Raw genomic sequence first — 17690 nt, 5'->3', positions numbered from 1 at the left:
TTTTGGTCTGTCTTCCTAGCCCACAAGAAGAATTGACAAAAATCCCAGGGCTATTCACATTGGACTCGAACAAAAATAACTGCAACAGAAAGGATTTTCCAGGAAGATTTGAGGGAAGTATAAAAAATAAGAGGCAGGTTTTGTTCTACAATGCATATTTGCACAGTTCCTGGTGAAATTCATGAAAAATTGGCACACTTTCCAAAGCTATCGCAGCCCAGAGACTCAGGAACTACACAAGAAATAGCAAGTAGCTCTGAATTCTCTTGCAGTGAAAATCTTGTTTTACCTGTCTCATTTGTGGCCCTTTTTGTTAAAGAAGAACTGACTTACTCTGACAAATTTGTTTCCCAAAGTGGATGAACTTACATAACGTATGATCTGTGGTGGAGAGGTTGGCCTCACAGGCTTTACCAGTGTCCACACTGGAGGTGGATTAAGTGAAAGCAGTGCAGAGGAGCTTGAAGCAGTGTGCTTTGCAACTGGATGCTGATGACACCATTCATCCAAGCGGTGTGAAACGAATCAAACGTAGAAAGGCAAAGACCCATTACATAGAAGGTGTTTTAGAGCTAGTGGAGCAAGCGGGGCTTGTAGGCCTTCAGGCTAATCTGCTTAGGGCCAGTGTTCCATTAATAGGTGAAGAAATTTGGCAGAAAATAAACCCCCTTGCAATCCAGCTGGTCCTCAGATGTTAGAGGGGCTGGGGGCGGTTGGGCTTATGATACCCAATTCAGCAGCGTTAGTCCGTGAGTGATTCACTAACAGTACGATCACTGTTAGTCTAGTCATGCCCAATAACTATTCACAGCCAGATTCACCAACAGCGATATACAGATTCCTGTTAGTCCACAAGGGATTCACTTACAGGACGGTTGCTATTAGTCTAGTCATGCCCAATAACACTTCACCACCAGATTCATTAATAATGTGGTTCACTGAAGCAAGAGAAATGCAGGTTCTTATTGGATTGCCTGTGATAAATTCACTGTCTGCAAAGCACGTGAAAGTATAAAGCACTAAAACACAAAATAACAAGGTTATTCTCGAAATTTCCTGGGGAGTCACTCAGTATAACCAAGTGTTTGAGTCTTACCCAATAGATGTCCCTAGGGGGGAGAAGAGAGGTTCAGCCCATCAACTGATCCCAGTAGTCTGTGATGGTATCTTCCATAACATCCACCTCTCTTGGGGTTATTTTTACACTATTTTATGTTTAGGTGGAGTTTGAGTGACTCTAGTCATATATATTTTCATAATTGATTGGTGTAGAAATTCCTCACTTCAATTTAAAGGTATAGACTAAGAGAAATTCAGAGCACACACTCAGTGAGGAGTGGTCATACCTTGGAGGCGGGTAACTTTGGGATGGAGGTGTGTATTTTAGTATTATAATGAGGAAAGTTCACCCACAGGGCATGGTGTCCGGGCATGGTTCCATCCAGCCCCCATATCTGCAGTGATTTATGGACGAGTTTGGCCATGAACCCTTTGCTTCAGTCCCTCCTCCAGTTATGTCCCTTAGATTAGGACACTGAGCTCCCTCAGTGTTCCCAACATCTAAGAGTGCAGGTGGTGTTGCTTAGGGGACGGTCACTGAACCAATTTCCAGCATGCCAACCGCATTCCACTTGGAAGTTGACTTTCGTGAAATGTGGATATAACTTTAGCCTCAATAATTTCAACCTCAATAATCTCACCCCCAGTAATCATTCCACACTGAGGGATGTTATACTTCTACAAACTACAAAATTTTTTAGGACTTTTTCAGCCAGCAGGCGAAAGCTCGGTTGGATTGCCAGCCTATTTCCACTGTAGGAAGCTGTTTTATAGAGCAGGTGAGGTCATGGCCCTTCCCCACTTTTTTTGAGGGAAGTACTTACTCCTTAAGGTGTTGGTAAATAGACCTTGCTTTCTGACCATCCCTGAGGCTGCTCATAGAGAAGAAGCTGTAATTTCACTCTTGACTTTAGTCTCCCCTTTAATTTTGAAAAATACAGACGGCTTATTTTTATTCAAGAAGGGGTAAAGAACTAATTTGCAGGCTGAAGGCCAGTCCCTGCTGGAAACCGCATATAGTGTCAATTACTTCTGCAAGAATTAACTATTTTGATTTTTTTTTTAATCGTTACTTCCTAGTTATTTTTAATCTGCAATCCTGTTTTTTGGAGAGGTTTTTGTTGTTTCGGAGGTTTTTTACAAGAATTTAAGTGTTGGCACCTCTTCAGAGCATCACTGTTTTCTCTGTTTGTAGGATTAACAGCAGATTAACTATGATTAGACCTTTTGTTGTTCACTGATGGTGTTGGGTCATTTTCAGATCATCTGTTACCAGGATCAGGTAATGATTAGGCGCCTTACACTAAGGGATTGTATTTATGTTCTGTATGAAGTACAGCTCTGAAAGTGCTTAATGCAGTGCATGTTCAAAGGGGAATTTAGCTACACTCCCTACCCAGAGTGCCCTCAGCAGGGACCTTTGTACCGTTCTCTTCTGCATAAAACCAGAAAACAATCTGGAGTCCAAATGGGCGTGAAAAAATGGCTCCTCAAAGTCAGATTGCTTTGCTTTGTACCTTGTTTTGTAGTACAGCATTCATCACTTGCGGAGCAGATGGTGAGATGCAAAATCCATTACAATTGCTGTTAGGGGAAGCAACTGCACTAACAAGTTGTGGTGTAGTGATTTTCAAAGGCAGTACATCTCTTATACTTTTATTAGCAATGTACAAAAGTATCCTAAAGAGCTTGATGGAAAAAATTACTGGTTTTGTGAGATGAAGCCATTTCTGAGATTATTTTATGAAAATAAACCTTTCTATCTTTCTCGAAAGGTGGAAAGCAACATTTCCAAATTATCTAAACAGATTATTTTTAAGGTCTGGGATGTGTTGGATGATAAATTTAGAAAATGTTAATGATTTTGACAGTTGCTGTTTGCTCTTAAATTTGTTTTTAAGCTTTATGCTCTTACACAGTGAGTAAACTATGTCTTTCTTAGCTCCAGTTGTCATTGGCAGAGCCAGCTATGGGAGTGCTTGGAAGGGGGTGTCTGTTGTTGCACAAAAGCGAAATGAAAACTAAACAAAATTGAAAGGAACAAGTTGAAATCTTCTAGATTAAATAGTAAAAATGTTTCATTGAAAAGTCTGTCCGATATGATAATTATGAAGATACAATTTAAACTCCTTTTTTTCTTTTTTTTTTTTACCTTATGTGTACTTAGGACAGACTGGTGCAGAGCCAGAAGTGGCTATCACACATGGACGGCTGAAAGGGAGACAAACAAATGTGAAGGGGACGGACAGACTTGTAAATGTTTTCCTTGGGATTCCTTTTGCAAAAGCACCTGTTGGATCCTTGAGGTTTTCACCACCTGAACCACCTGAACCCTGGAACGATCTGAGAGATGCAACTTCTTACCCACCACTGTGAGAGCTGTTCAGATCATTTGTATACAGGACCTGCTCATGTTTGTTGGTGTTGTCGTGTTTGTTACGGTACAGAGGTCTGATTTTTGGTCAGGAGTTATAATGACTGGTAGTGAATACGCTGCCAGTACCAAAATGTTTCATAAGAACTGTGGGACTCAGGACCACAAAGAATTCTTGGGAAATTCCTGTCTTTGGAAATAACTTTTTCACACTAGACTTTGCTGAAATGATTCAGCTTTTTAAGTACAAGTATAGAGCTGTGCTTGTACAGGTGGCACCTCTAACTGTATGTAAGTAACGCAAAGTTGGAGCACCCTGTGGAAATTCAGTCTTGGGGCAAAAGAAAGTGTGTTTTCTCTGTCATTGTTACATTGTTGCTATTGCAGTTTTATTACTAATAGTCATACTTCCTTTCTTTTGTGAAGATGTCCTCAAGATCTGTCCATGTTGAAAACAGCTGAAAAAAACTTTAAAGAAAAACACCTTCAGTTCCAAACTTCTGAGGACTGTTTGTACCTAAATGTTTACAGCCCTGCTGGTTCAAACAAGAAGGACAAGTTACCTGTACGTAAACCCATTGTACCTCAACCTAAAATTCAGCTCCCATTGAACTTTGGTGATTTGGAGTTCCTAAGTCTCTGTTGTTGTCTTCCATTTTCAAATGAAATCTACGAAGTAACATATAAAATTGTGTCTCACCCTTTTTTCTTTTAAGGTAATGGTGTGGATTCATGGAGGCAATTTTGTATTTGGTGGTGCTTCTAGGTATGATGGTTCTGCACTGTCAGCCTATGAGAATATTGTGGTTGTAATAATTCAGTACAGACTTGGACTCCTTGGATTCCTCAAGTAAGATGACCTATTTCACTTTTTTTCCAAATACTTCCTGTTCTGTTTAAAGCATGGGTAGTTTTGTTTTCTAAATCAGCTGAACTTCTGTACCATCTTCCCATTGTTACAGTGCTTTAAATGTACATAGTCCACTAACTTAACAAACATTAAGAAATGTCAGGAAATTCCATTTGCATTGTCATTTGATTGTAGCCTGCTATCAGCTCATAGTTGGGCTTATTTGGTTCTGGACAGGATGTTGGTTCTTGCCTTTACTTCCATCCACTGGTGTGTAAAGCAAAAAATCATATAGTGTAAAGGCCAGGACTCCATCCGTGTTATGTGCAAACAAACAGCAGAGGCAGTTAAGTCAGTGGGGCTTAGATCTGACTGTGAAGGGCTTTAGGTCAGTAAGGCTGGACAGATCCTTCTTTGGCCAAATATGACACTTTGCAGAAAATGTAAGTTGGTGAGGTTGGTTTTATTCTGGTGTTAGAAATATTACTCTTCCTGAGAAGTTAGCTTATACTGCTTTTATTTCAGTACTGGTGATGAACATGCTCGTGGGAACTGGGCATTTTTGGATCAAGTAGCAGCTCTTCAGTGGATACAAGAAAATATTGAACACTTTGGTGGAGATCCAGGATCTGTCACACTCTTTGGTGTATCTGCAGGATCTTGCTCTGTTTTTGCACATGTAGGCATGCAGTAGATATACTAAAAAGTAAAGTTTTAAAAAAATATTTAAAAACTCAATTAGTGTAACATTTCATGCTTAGTCTGATTTTTCAACATTAGATTAATGGCACATTGTGCTAAATGTGGACACTTCCCCTGTAAGCCCATAACAATGTGTAATTCCCCACTGAATCCAGCAGTCTAGTCAAGCATAAACTTACAGGATAAAGACCATAATGTAGAATAAATACTTTCTGTTCTTCCCTTCTTGTCAGGTTTTATCTCCTTTGTCAAAGGGTCTCTTTCATAAAGCAATATCAGAGAGTGGAATTCTAATCCCCCCTGGTAAAGATTTATTTCTTTCAACAGACCTTAAGGTAGGCTCTCCTTTTTTTCATTTTAAATTCCTTATAACCTAAAATAGGATATTTCGTACATCTGATAATTTGGTTAAAAGAGAAAAGGGGAAAATCTGATTGCATGTTATGCAACAAAATTTATCAAATTTATTCTCAAGGCATACCTATAAATATATAGATTAGCACTAAGTAAATTTTCATTCAGATAGTCTATTTTCAATCTTACTGTACTCGCTTTGTGTTGGAACTAGTTTGTACAGTTATGTGCTTATAATATCTGTGGGTCAAGTTATATATTTTCAGTTACACACATGCCAAGCTAAGTATATGTCCATTTTCATGCACACTGTAACTTATACAGTAACTATGAAACTTATTCTGGAAGGATTAATTAGAATCCAGAAGAGGCATTCAGTTTTTATTCAGCTATGGTCTTTTATGGAGGGCTTTTATTTGAAGTAAATTGATTTAAAAAGAACCCACCAACCTTTAAAACTAAATTCCTCTCTTTAAGTACCTTTTCATTTCTCCTCCTGAAACAGCAGGTAGTAATAACGTAAACCTTTTATAAGTTTATTTTCCGAATTTTCTTGCCTTACTTGATTTATGTTACAACCTGGTATTATCTCTGCAGCAAGGTTTACATTAGAACAGTGAATGGAAATATAGCCAGAAAGAGAAGTGATAACTTCTCAACAAAGTGATTAACTTTGTGATCAAACTGTAGTATTTCTAGTAAAATAAAATACTTGAAGACCTATCGAGCTCACCTAAATCAGCCCTCACATAAAACTGTTAACAGTACTGTGTGTAATATTTTTCTGTTTATAAATTCCTTGAAGACCATAACTAACAGTTCTTGACTTTGTTAATAATTTTCAGAAAGTTGCAAGTATATTTAAGTGTGAGATGAGCAGTACGCTCTCACTGATAAACTGCTTAAGGACCAAGGAAGCAAAGGATATAGTCTTTAACAGCACGGTAGGTGAAACTTTATTTAGTAACAGATTTATTTTTAATGGCACGTTTGCAAAACTTTAGCTCAGCCTCTGACTGGAGTTTGTTGTTGGCCTGTTCCAAACTTGATTCTTCCTAGTTTTTGTCTAAATACCCCCTAAGTATTGAAATAATTTCACATAATTTCTCTTTAGAATTTTCAGTGAAGCATCACAGCACCTGTAAAGTTGTGAGCAAGACTCAAGCGTACATATGTTTTAATGTCAGTTAGAAGCAGCACAGTACCGGGAAACCATTACATTACACTGTACCATGACCCAACCAGGCTAGTATTTTATCCTCTTGTGCAAAACTGTGTGTTACAGTGGCTGTAGAGACTCAGATTTCTTAAAGCCCTTTTTTTTGCAATTGGAACATTAAATGTGGACATTTTATTATGTGATTTGAAGGAAAAGAGGAAAATACCATCAGCAAGTAACTTGATTGTTTTTTCTCTTCCTTCAGGAAATCCCATTTCTACCCTTAGTGTTGGATGGAGTATTTCTTCATAAGTTACCTGAAGAGATATTGGCTGGAAAAGAATTTAATGCAGTCCCGTTTATGATAGGAGTCACCAACAATGAATTTGGCTGGAATATTAGATCTGTAATTTAATGGCTATTCTTTTTTTTTTTTTTTTTCTAATGTTTGTGTTAACTGATGCGGGCAGCCCTGAGAAGTTATTTGCTGGTAGGACACCTTTTAAGTATGGCCAAAAGGCTTTGCGTTGTTGGAAATATATACAAGGTAAACTTTGCTTGCATTATGTAGTGACCCAGAACCAGCTGGTCACAAAAGAGTGAGACAGGCTTCATCCTGCAAGTTAAACTACATGGACATCCTTGGAACATCAATTTTATATGGTATTTTCTTATCCTAAAATTTTAATCCCTCATCCAGTCAGAGACAGGAAAAAGAATGCAATGGTGAAGGCTTATTACTAAAAGAAAAATAAAACCAATCCTTTCCCCTACAACACACAGATGTTACACACACAGTATTCAGGACTGATACATAGAATGTTTAAAAACATGGTATTGACCACCCTAAACAGCTTACCCCGTACGTCATTATGAACTCTGACTGCTGGTTATATCATTGCCCCTGTGTTCCTTGTTACCATGCAGAGAGATCTATCATCTGAAAATCTCACTGGGGAGAGAGTGTGGGGATAATGTGGGTGTCCCATCCATTCTCAGTGCATAAATTCTTTCTCATATGTATTCCATGGGTAACTCCAAAAAGTGAGCAGTTGCTATACAGTGCACAAATCTGCAGGAGGTCAGTTTGTGTCCTTTCTCTTCCTTGTCCTCTTTTCTTCATTTCCTAGGTATTCATGTTCCTCTATGTAGTAGGAAGCATTTGTTCTGTATCCATGTAGTAACTGTGGGTCTCTAGGGGTGTGCTGGTACTGAGGCCAAGAAGAAAAATGTAAAGTGAAATCTGTTTGAATTGATTTTGCAGATGGAAGAATCATTTTATGTAATGCTCTAAAAGAGGAGGAGCATTGCCTAATCTTTACTTCAAAGGGTTCAAACAATGGGAATAGAGACAGAGAGGCTGTCAGTGACTTTTAGGATCTCCCCTACCAGAGGAAAAACAAGCCTTTGAGAAAGAAGTAAATTTTCATTTCAATTCTTCCCTAATGCTTTCTAGTCTTGTAAGTTTCTTAACAATGTGTGTTGATTTAAGGATAAACTACTTAGTGTGAGTGGTTTACGTAGAAACCTTCACCAAGGAAATATTTACTGCAGTAAATACAAGCTTTTCAAGACAGTTGCTGCATCGTAATGCATTTTTGCATATGATATGATGCTTCAAAAACAAACACCAGTAGGAGGCATAAACTGGAATAATGCAGTTCCAATGTTAAAAATATCAGAGAAGTTGAATGGCACTAATAACATTCCATTTTTTCCGTGCAGACTTCAAAAATACCAGGTTTGAAGGAAATAGGAGATAAAAAATCAATTACTTCAACTTTAGAGCTTTTACTACCAAAGATGGTAAGAACTGTTGCACTAACCTAATTTGAGAAGTGAAATTTCTTTTTAATGCATATAACAGATCCATGAAGTTTGGTGTTCTTTAATTTCCTGCTTGAGTCATAGTGTTACTAAGACTTGACGTCGTGTTATGCTTTGGGGAGATGCCCAGCAACGCTGACAGAACTACGGTGTGTGGGGTTACACAGAAATAGGATTGAATCAGGCCTGGGATTTGGGGAAATACCTTTTTCCTTCTAGACCTCTGAACCAACATTTTTATCTTACGTATTTGTATTTAGGACTGCTGTAACAGTGTCCCTAATCATATAGTATCTGATGGTTAATCTCCTGGTTGCTGGGTTTCAAGGCAGGATTTTTCAATATTTTTACATTAAATTAGATGTATCATTTAAAGTAGTTACTTTGCACTCCTAGTTTTGAAACGTATCTTTCAAGCAGCAAATGCTAACATTACAAACATGTTTGGAGATGCCATTGGTCTTGCCCTGTAGTCTAATAGTAAATAAATCTTTCAAGGACTCGGAGAATTTACTTTTGTTATTCCCAACTCTTTTCTCCCAAAGAAAACAGAAGCCAAAGGTATTAAACAGGAGAAGTTACTGGATCTTTGTTGATTCCTGTAGAGTTTTAACCCATATAAATCTGTTGCAAACTTGACCTGGAGTGGTTTGTTTGGTTTGTTTTTTCGTGTTGGAGATATTTTCCCCAAAAAAATTTCTGAACAGGTTTTATTTGCCATCATGGTTTCCCATCAACATGGGTGCTACCCTGGACCTTTGTGCCTTTGCAGAATCTCTGAAGTTTAAAAGGTTATATTTTTAGTTGCTAATTGAGGTATTGACAATTTGTTTGTTTCTTGTTTCCCCTTTTTGTCTTAGGATCTAACATCAGAGTATCTGCCTGTGATAGTGGATGAATATCTAGGAAACACAGATGATCCTGCTGAGCTACGGGACCGATTTCTGGACTTGCTAGGGGATGTAGCAATTGTCATGCCATCCATTAAAGCATTGAATTATCACAGGGGTGAGCTAATGAACATCAGTAGGATAGTCAAACCTCTTACTACATGCTGGATCAAATGACACAAATCCTGTCATATGTAAGCAGCCCTTCCTGAGATTCCCACTGGGAATTTGATGGGGGTGCAGAATGATACAGATCTGCGGGACTTTGTGAAGCAAGTGTGTGTAGCCCTTTTATCTTTGTGCTAGTCTTGCACTTGTGCTCATAGTCACGCTATATTGAGAGCAGAATGTGATAACACTGGTATTGTTTGCTAAGTGAAGTATACAGGCTTAAAAATTAAAAAATATTAAAGCAACCTGGGATTTCTCCTTTGGCCCACTGGTACTTGGGAAGTCAGCAGCTCTGTAGTCTGGAGATTTTCTGGTATTTAAGTGTAGATCAGCCACGCCAAAAGACCCAGAAATGGAAAATAATTTGATATTGGCTTGTTTTCCATAAGTTTTCCTGGGTGAATCTTTCATTTTTTTGTGTAAGTGCTGTGAGTTCTTGATTTTGAATTAAAAATAAATATACATATTTGAATGTAATATTATGTTTTAAATGTGCTCAATTTAAAGCTTTGGGCATAAAGTAATATTTTAAACAGCTGACATCAGCCATAATTTATGCATCTCTTCTTTAACTCTCTAAATGTTATGTCTTCTAGAGTCTGGAGCTCCTGCCTACTTCTTTGAATATCAGCATCGGCCCACTTCGCACTGGGATAGTAAACCAGAGTATGTGAAAGCTGATCATGGAGATGAAGTTGGCTTTGTCTTTGGAGGACCATATCTGGCCGGTGATATTCAGCTACGTAGTAAGGAATAGAACATTCAACATTCACTTATAAATTACTCTCATAATACTGGTGTTATTCTATCCAGTAGTGCTACTTCTATTTTAATCAGACTAAAGTGCATATATTAACAGTGACAGCAAAGTTTAACCCTTTGTCCTGGTAGAATTTGTTTACACATTCCTGTTTCTGAAGCACAGTAAGTTACACACATTATCAACAATTTAGAGAATAGGGCAATTGCTGTAAAAAAATCACTGTCATTATACCAGCACTGTTCATGAATTTGGCAAATAGCTTTGGCTGAAAAATAAATTGAAGGGAAAGTCAACTAAACTTGCAGGGGATTAGTGGAATACTTGGGAAGCAGGAAATCTAGGCTCTCTTCTTTTCCTGAGGAATTTAAGCTAATGCCTCCTCCTTTCCAGGAAATCCCACAGACTGTCAGGCTCCAGAGAATGGGGGACTCAGTCTCTTTTGCAGATAGTGTTCCAGTTGTGTTGATTAGAGCAAGGTTTGGAACTCTAGTATTTCATTTTCTGCGTGCAGATCTAGTGGTTATGTTAAAGTCTATTTTCTCCCATGACACAATATTTACTCATTTTATTCCAAATGGAACCAGTCCATTTAGGAAGGATTGAGGGTGTACTCCCTAAATTGGCTTTGTCTTGTCAGTTGGAGCATTCTTATAGGATTCTGGAAGTTCTGGTTTCTTCAGGCAGAATCCCACGTTGCTGCAGTCCAAATGAATGTGCCAGTCATTGAACAGTTAGATACGAGATGCCACATCCTCAGGAATATTATGAATCCAGAAGTTTGTTTTAACTGCATGTGCCTAAAACAATAGTACTCAGGATGGAGTATTTTCTTCCCCATGAAACAAATTAGGAGCAGTTCTTATTTTGACAAAGAAACACAGAAATTCTACTTATTTTAAGTGAATTCACCAGTTTTTATGCTTTTATTTTTGACATTTGCCTGGTAGTTCATAGTCTGTTTCAAAGCCTGCATAAACGAAAATATTTCCTCTTATTCCACTGAACTTTGGAGCAATCCAGCTATGTTGTAAAAACATTTGTTAATATGTTACTAGAGCCTTTTAATATTGCTTATATTTTGTGTATATTTTTTTACTTACATTATCTTACACTAGAAAATACTATACTGTTCTCTTTCTATTTGCCTGAATTTACTGAGAGCATTAAAATACTGAATATTTTTCTTGATGTATTGAGATGCATTTACAATTAATAACACTAAAATTATTTCAATGTACATGATAGAGTGGTCATGTAACTATATTTAAATGAATATTCTTGAAGTGTTGAGACATGGAATGACATCATCTTGTATGTCACAAGCTAAGGAAGTATGGGTTAGATGAGAGGACAGTGAGGTGGATTGAGAAGTGGCTGAACAACAGAGCTCCAAGGGTTGTGATCAATGGAGCAGAGTCTGGATGGAGGCCTGTCACTAGCGGTGTTCCCCAGGGGTCTGTGCTGGGTCCAGTCCTGTTCAACATATTAATCAGTGACTTGGGCAAAGGGACAGAGTGTAACCTCAGCCAGTTTGCTGATGACACCAAGCTGGGAGGAGTGGCTGATGCACCAGAAGGCTGTGCTGCCATTCAGTGAGACCTGGACAGGCTGGAGAGCTGGACCGAGGGGAACCTCACGGAATTCAACAAGAGCAAGTGCAAGGTCCTGCCCCTGGGGAGGAACAACCCCATGCACCAGTACATGTTGGGGGCTGATCTGCTGGAAAGCAGCTCTGCTGAGAAGGACCTGGGAGTGCTGGTGGACAACAAGTTGACCCTGAGCCAACTCTGGGCCCTTGTGGCCAAGAAGGCCAATGATATCCTGAGCTGCATGAAAAGGAGTGTGGCCAGCAGGTCCAGGGCAGTTATCCTCCCCCTCTGCTCTGCCCTGGTGAGACCACATTTGGAGTACTGTGTCCAGTTTTGGGCCCCCTTCTTTAAGAAAGACAGGGAACTGCTTGAGCAAGTCCAGTGGAGAACTACCAAGATGATCAGTGGCCTGGAGCATCACCCTTCTGAGGAAAGGCTGAGACACTTGGGTTTGTTTAGCCTGGAGAGGAGAAGACTGAGGAGGGATCGTATCAATGCTTATCAATATCTGAAGGGCAGGTACCAAGAGGATGGGGCTGGACTCTTTTCAGTGGTGCCCAAGGACAGGACAAGGGGCAATGGGCACAAGTTGGAACATAGGAAGTTCCACCTGAACATGAGGAAAAACTTCTTTTCTGTGCGGGTGCCAGAACGGTGGCACAGGCTGCCCAGAGAGGCTGTGGAGTCCCTTCCCTGGAGACATTCAAACCCCGTCTGGATGCGTTCCTGTGCCCCCTGCTCTGGGTGTGCCTGCTCAGGAAGGGGGGTTGGATGAGACGATCTCCAGAGGTCCCTTCCAACCCCTGCCATTCTGTGATTCTGTATTAGAATGAAGAAACCTTTGCCTAGGCATGCTCTGAATAATCAGGAGAATTTCGGTCCCACAAAGCTAAAATGAGATCTATGAAACTAAAACATGTGGCCCATTCCTTGAGTTGTAATGGGACTCAGGACACATGGGTTCTTTTTTTTGGATCTGCTTCTGGTTTCCTGAAAAGCCACAGGCAAATCACCTATTTCCTTGTACCCCAATATGTAGAATAAGAATAATTGTGCTAATCTGATTAATAAGAGTGCTGAAATCTTCTCTTGATGATTGACGTACTACTAACATACTGCAGGTATGGTGCCTCTGTTGTAATCAGTAAGTTGTTACAACATATTGACAGACTAAAATGCTGCTTCTGTAGTACCAATTTTTTTTTTTTGTTTCTGCCACATGTAATAATTATATTGTGTTTTGTCTCTCAGGTGAAGTTACAGAGGAAGAAAAGAACCTTAGTAGAACTCTGATGAAGTACTGGGCTAACTTTGCTCGAAATGGGTAAGAATCATGAGATTCATTGCACGTATTACTAGTTTGCACTGACTCCAAAGTGAGTTAGCTGTTTTGTTGATTCAGTCAGAACTGCTGTGATTGAATATCCCTGAGACTGAATAAGGCATTCAATCGTTCTTTCTTATTGTTTACAGAGATCCTAATGGGGAAGGTTTGGTTGACTGGCCATCTTATAACCTGAATGAAGAATACTTACAGATAAATCTAAAACAAAAGAAAGCCAGAAAGTTGAAAGAAAAGAAGGTAGACTTCTGGAGAAAGCTGATGTCTGAAAAGACAAATATCAAAGGAACGGAAAACAAGAAGGTTAATTCAGAGTTATAATTTACAGTCTAAACATGCACATAATAGGCAAACTATTAGGATAGTAAAAGAAATTACTTAAAATAATTTTGAGGATAAAACTGTGTTTCTCTTCTTTTTACCTTTTCTTCACTGTTGTCATACTTGCAGTTATTCACTGTAGTAATTCCAACTGATCTATTTCCCCTTTGTAATCCTTTACTTCTTCCTGAATTTGTGTCTACAGCAGAAGCCTCATTTATTAAATACAGGTACCAGATTTCCCCACTGCTCAGCTTTTTCTGTTGCTTTCCCATGACTGAACACAATATAGCAGCAACATTGTTCTAATAAAGTGAAATCCATAAACACTCAGTCTGCAATAAAACTGTCTTTTGATGTCAAGTGTTATCAGCAACGGTACAGAAGTTTTGGTCTGATTTAGATACAGAAATGTCCTCTGTGAAAAAAAACAACAAAACAACACCAGCCTAAAAAAAGTTCTGCTTTATAAGTCTGTTTTACAACAGAGAGAGTATATTTTTGTCTGTTGTGATACATAATCGGTCACAGCAGTGCTGGAATTAAGACTTCTGTCAAATGTTAGAAAAGGGAGAAAGTCTCCACCACACACACCTTTTTTTTCTTTTAAATTTAGCAGTAAATCCCTTAGAAGGGTCAACATTGGTAACATTAGTTTCACAGTTTCTGTCTTTTCCATGGTGCTTTTCATTGTGCTCCAGGCTGTTCTCTGTGCCATCAGTCAGTTCCAGAGTCTCTGCACTTGATCGCAGGCCTTCATTACTAGCACTGGAGAGAGGTTTGTTTACCAGAATTACTCCAATGCCCTTAGCAGCCGATATGCACTTGGACTGCCAAGAACAAGTGTTGAACATCTCATTTCAGTATTGTCAAGAACTCTCCCTGCTATGTTTTGTTTGTTTCCTATAGCTGGCTCCTAGGCTTCTCCAGCTCTCCCAACCATATTTCTGACCTTGCTTCTACCTCACAGCAGCATTATGCAGCTCCATAGGCCCTATGGGGCTCTAGGCATCTGTTCCCCACTGCTTTCATCTCCCCTCTGTATCTCTGGAAGAATTTAAGATTGTTCATAGCTAATAATGTCCTACAGCAACTAACTGGCCATCCCTTCTTCCTGAATTACTTTATTGGAAGAAACAGGACAGGATTTCCTACCTCTTTCTGCCCAAATTCTGTTGCCAGTCAGAATTTGGGAGGTAGGGTTAGACTGTTAGCACAACTGCTGTTTTGGTAAGTGGGAATTCCTGCTAAGCATCTGTCCCTTCTTTGTTTTAGCTAACATGTTTTGTGAGGCAAATATAATCTCAAAATAGTCTTGATAGATTTCCATTGCACATACAATTCCCCTGAGGTCCTGTACCACTCCCTTTAAAAAGAGGTAAACAGGCAGCATTGTATGTATACACACAGAATATACGCTTATGTCGTAAGCGTATGCAGAGAAGTGCAGCAGCACTGACTTCTTATGCACAGGCACAGTGCTAAAAATAAATCACAGTGGAAAATGTCAAAAGATTTTACTCCTGTCTACTTAGGGATGAGTGCTCTGATAGTTTGTCCCATCCAAGAGATATCCTGATGCAAGATTACCACATGCTAAAGAGACCCAGTGTCATAGAATCTAGCTCTAAGTTTTATACACTTCAGCTTCATTGAATACTCACCAGGGCCTGAGTGAAAAACCAATCTGACCCTGTTTTAAATGCAGACTTCTAAACATTTCTACTACAGGTACTTGAGGGAAAATGTAATTGTGAGCTCTTACGCAATTATGGGCCTATAAATGTGATATTCATCTGTATTTTTCAGCTATTAAAATCAAGAAAGGTAGCAGTGCATTAGAGAGGTAAATGTTATCATGTAGCAGGATTTTTTTTATTGATCCCTGACTTATGCATTATTCACTGATTGAGGGTAAGCAGCAAAATGTTCTCTCTTAAAATTAAATGCCAAACAGGATACAAGAATTCCACTTGCCAGGTATGTAGCACTGTTTCCAGATTCCATAAGTTCAGTCTATATCACTAGAGTAAGAGTTTCCGCATTTGCAGAGCATATAGGTCATGCTTGTAGATCCATACAAAGTATCTACAGGCAAAGCTGTAGGGATCTAAAATCCCATTTGTTTATTATCTTATTCTAAGGTTGGCAGAGTTTGCAGAAACTGGTTTCCACAGGTAATATTTTCAGAATATTGTCTGCTTCTCTGGGACTGTGGATGGGATATGGCCTGAGACGTTTTGCAGGCTGGGTACTTAAGAGAGAAGTAGTGAGTAGAACAAAGACTGAAGAGTAAGACTTGGAAAATAGAATATTAAAAGAAGGGCGGGGGGAAGGGAAAGTAAATGCTACAGGACAGAGTTTAGTAAAACCAGTAAAGATCAGGAGATACAAAATAAATTGTTTATGGAAATAAATAAAGTTTTTTTACAGCAAAAGGAAAGAGCAGGAAGCAGAGTACACAGTATTTGGCTTTGTAGCAAAGGACTCCTCCTGTAGTTTGCAGATCACAAGTTGATTTGAGGCACGCATGCCTGTCAGCATGGAAGCTGAGTCACAGGCAGGGATTCTTGTAGTTCCACCTCACATGGAAACAGTTTTCCCATGCCAGGAACCAAAGCAGTCCAAGGTAAGTGCAGCAAGTGAGAGAATTTGCAACAGTATTCAAGCAGGCAAACGAGTGCAGGGTTTACTACTGCACAGTACTTCTGCCCTTGGCTTCTAGGAAACATCACACAGATAAAGGTGGAAGATAGCTTATGCTGAGCTCCATCACTTGTACCCAGGCACCTGTTCCCATTCACTGCATTCAACAGTGCCTACATCTATCAGTACAGTATAGACTGCACATTCATAAAGGTGCATACTAATCCCAGACCAGTTTTATGAACTTCACTCTTGAGAAACAAGAAAAGTCTCACAGAGAACATCTATACAGCTATAAAAAATCTGCAATTAAGTTATTGTCCACATTATTTTCCTAGAAGCTCAACTTTACAGTGCTATCCCATTTGCCAGTGTATGCTCTGCACTAACTGTACACTCAGGAACAGCTGATAGGCACACTAGCACAGCATGGGCATTGTTAACAGTGTATCTGCTGCAGCACAGAGCTCAGTACAGAAGACAGGACTCTCCTGATTAACAGAGCAAACGCTTAAGATATTCAGCATGCACTGAATGTGTACATCTGAAGCAACCTGCCAGCAGTTTGCTTCCTAAGCAGCCCAGTTTAAAGTTGAGTGGGATTTGCCTACAAGGGCTGTAAATCACACCTGTGCAGATATGCTTAGGAAGATTTGGAGTAAAGTACCCAAGCACAGCCATAGTATCAGGACTACTAGGTGCATGATATATGTGCTGAAATAATTTAATGGCTGATGGTCTTTACAGCCCACTTAGCTGAACACAAAGATGCAATCAGAAATTGATCATTAGAAATGCTGTCTCTGACAACTCAGAATTCTCGTGATATAAAATTGCAAAACAGCTTTTCTGGGGCAAGATCTACTGAGTCCTGCCCAAAAAAAAAAAAAAAAAAAAAAGCAGATGCCAAAGCTTACACAAAACTAACACAACTTCTTAGTTAACGTGGGCAGAAAATCTGTTTTGTTTTTATTCAGCTACCTCTTCCCTCTTTTTCATATCGTGCTCCAATGATAGATGTGAGTTCATGCAGAAGTCCATAAAGCGTCCTGATTTTTCAGAAGCATTAAATGTATAGTCACCACCCAAATCCTTTAATATTGTTCCCACACTACAAAAGCTGAGAAATCATCTCTTTAGTGTTGCAAATCTCATATACTGTGTTAGATAGCAAATACGCCTGAACATGCAGGACTGAGTAACAGGTGGAGTACCCGTCCTGCAGGAAAAGCTAAGATTTTTCTTGTTTTTGTCAAGAAATATCCTTTTGTGAGAATAAAAATCCCTCAACTTTTACTCCAGCCAAAGCACGTTTTCAGGAGTATTGTTTTGGCTTTTGCTCTTTGCAGCTATGTTGTGTGTTCCTTACATTGAGATATTAATACCAACATGAAATAAACAGATTTAATAAAGTAAAAGTGTAGTTCCCTTCCTGGTCTATTCACCATGTAGTGTAAGGAAATCCTAACTTGATTGTGAAAGATGATAGTGTTACAGCAGCAGGACGAATCTCCTGGTGCCATGAAAGACTGTTTTCAAAGCATCTTAAGGCAGATACTTGATGCCTGCGGTTTTATGAATAAGATTCATAAGGGGCAGTAGGGAGCAAGTATGAAACTTGTGGGGCCACTCTGCAAGGCAGG

At 39.2% G+C, this 17690-nt stretch overlaps 1 protein-coding gene across 2 annotated transcripts; it reads left to right on the top strand.

The window, feature by feature from the left end:
- Positions 1-2486: 2486 nt before the first annotated feature.
- Positions 2487-13734, top strand: LOC104040462 (fatty acyl-CoA hydrolase precursor, medium chain). 2 transcript variants are annotated; one of them, XM_064459579.1, is made up of 13 exons: positions 2487-2617; positions 3227-3431; positions 3860-3998; positions 4150-4283; positions 4809-4962; positions 5219-5320; positions 6185-6283; positions 6764-6904; positions 8224-8304; positions 9186-9333; positions 9983-10132; positions 12990-13062; positions 13212-13734. In XM_064459579.1, exons 1-13 carry the CDS (start codon positions 2542-2544, stop codon positions 13399-13401), a joined length of 1692 nt encoding a protein of 563 aa, XP_064315649.1. In that variant the 5' UTR covers positions 2487-2541; the 3' UTR covers positions 13402-13734. The 2 variants fall into 2 exon arrangements, with proteins under 2 accessions (XP_064315649.1, XP_064315650.1); XM_064459580.1 differs by lacking the exon at positions 6764-6904.
- Positions 13735-17690: the final 3956 nt, after the last annotated feature.

Source organism: Phalacrocorax carbo, chromosome 8 (genome assembly GCF_963921805.1).
Source record: "Phalacrocorax carbo chromosome 8, bPhaCar2.1, whole genome shotgun sequence".
Lineage (NCBI taxonomy): Eukaryota > Metazoa > Chordata > Aves > Suliformes > Phalacrocoracidae > Phalacrocorax > Phalacrocorax carbo.
Note: the sequence above shows the minus strand (reverse complement) of the source record. Positions and strands in the feature narration are given on the sequence as shown.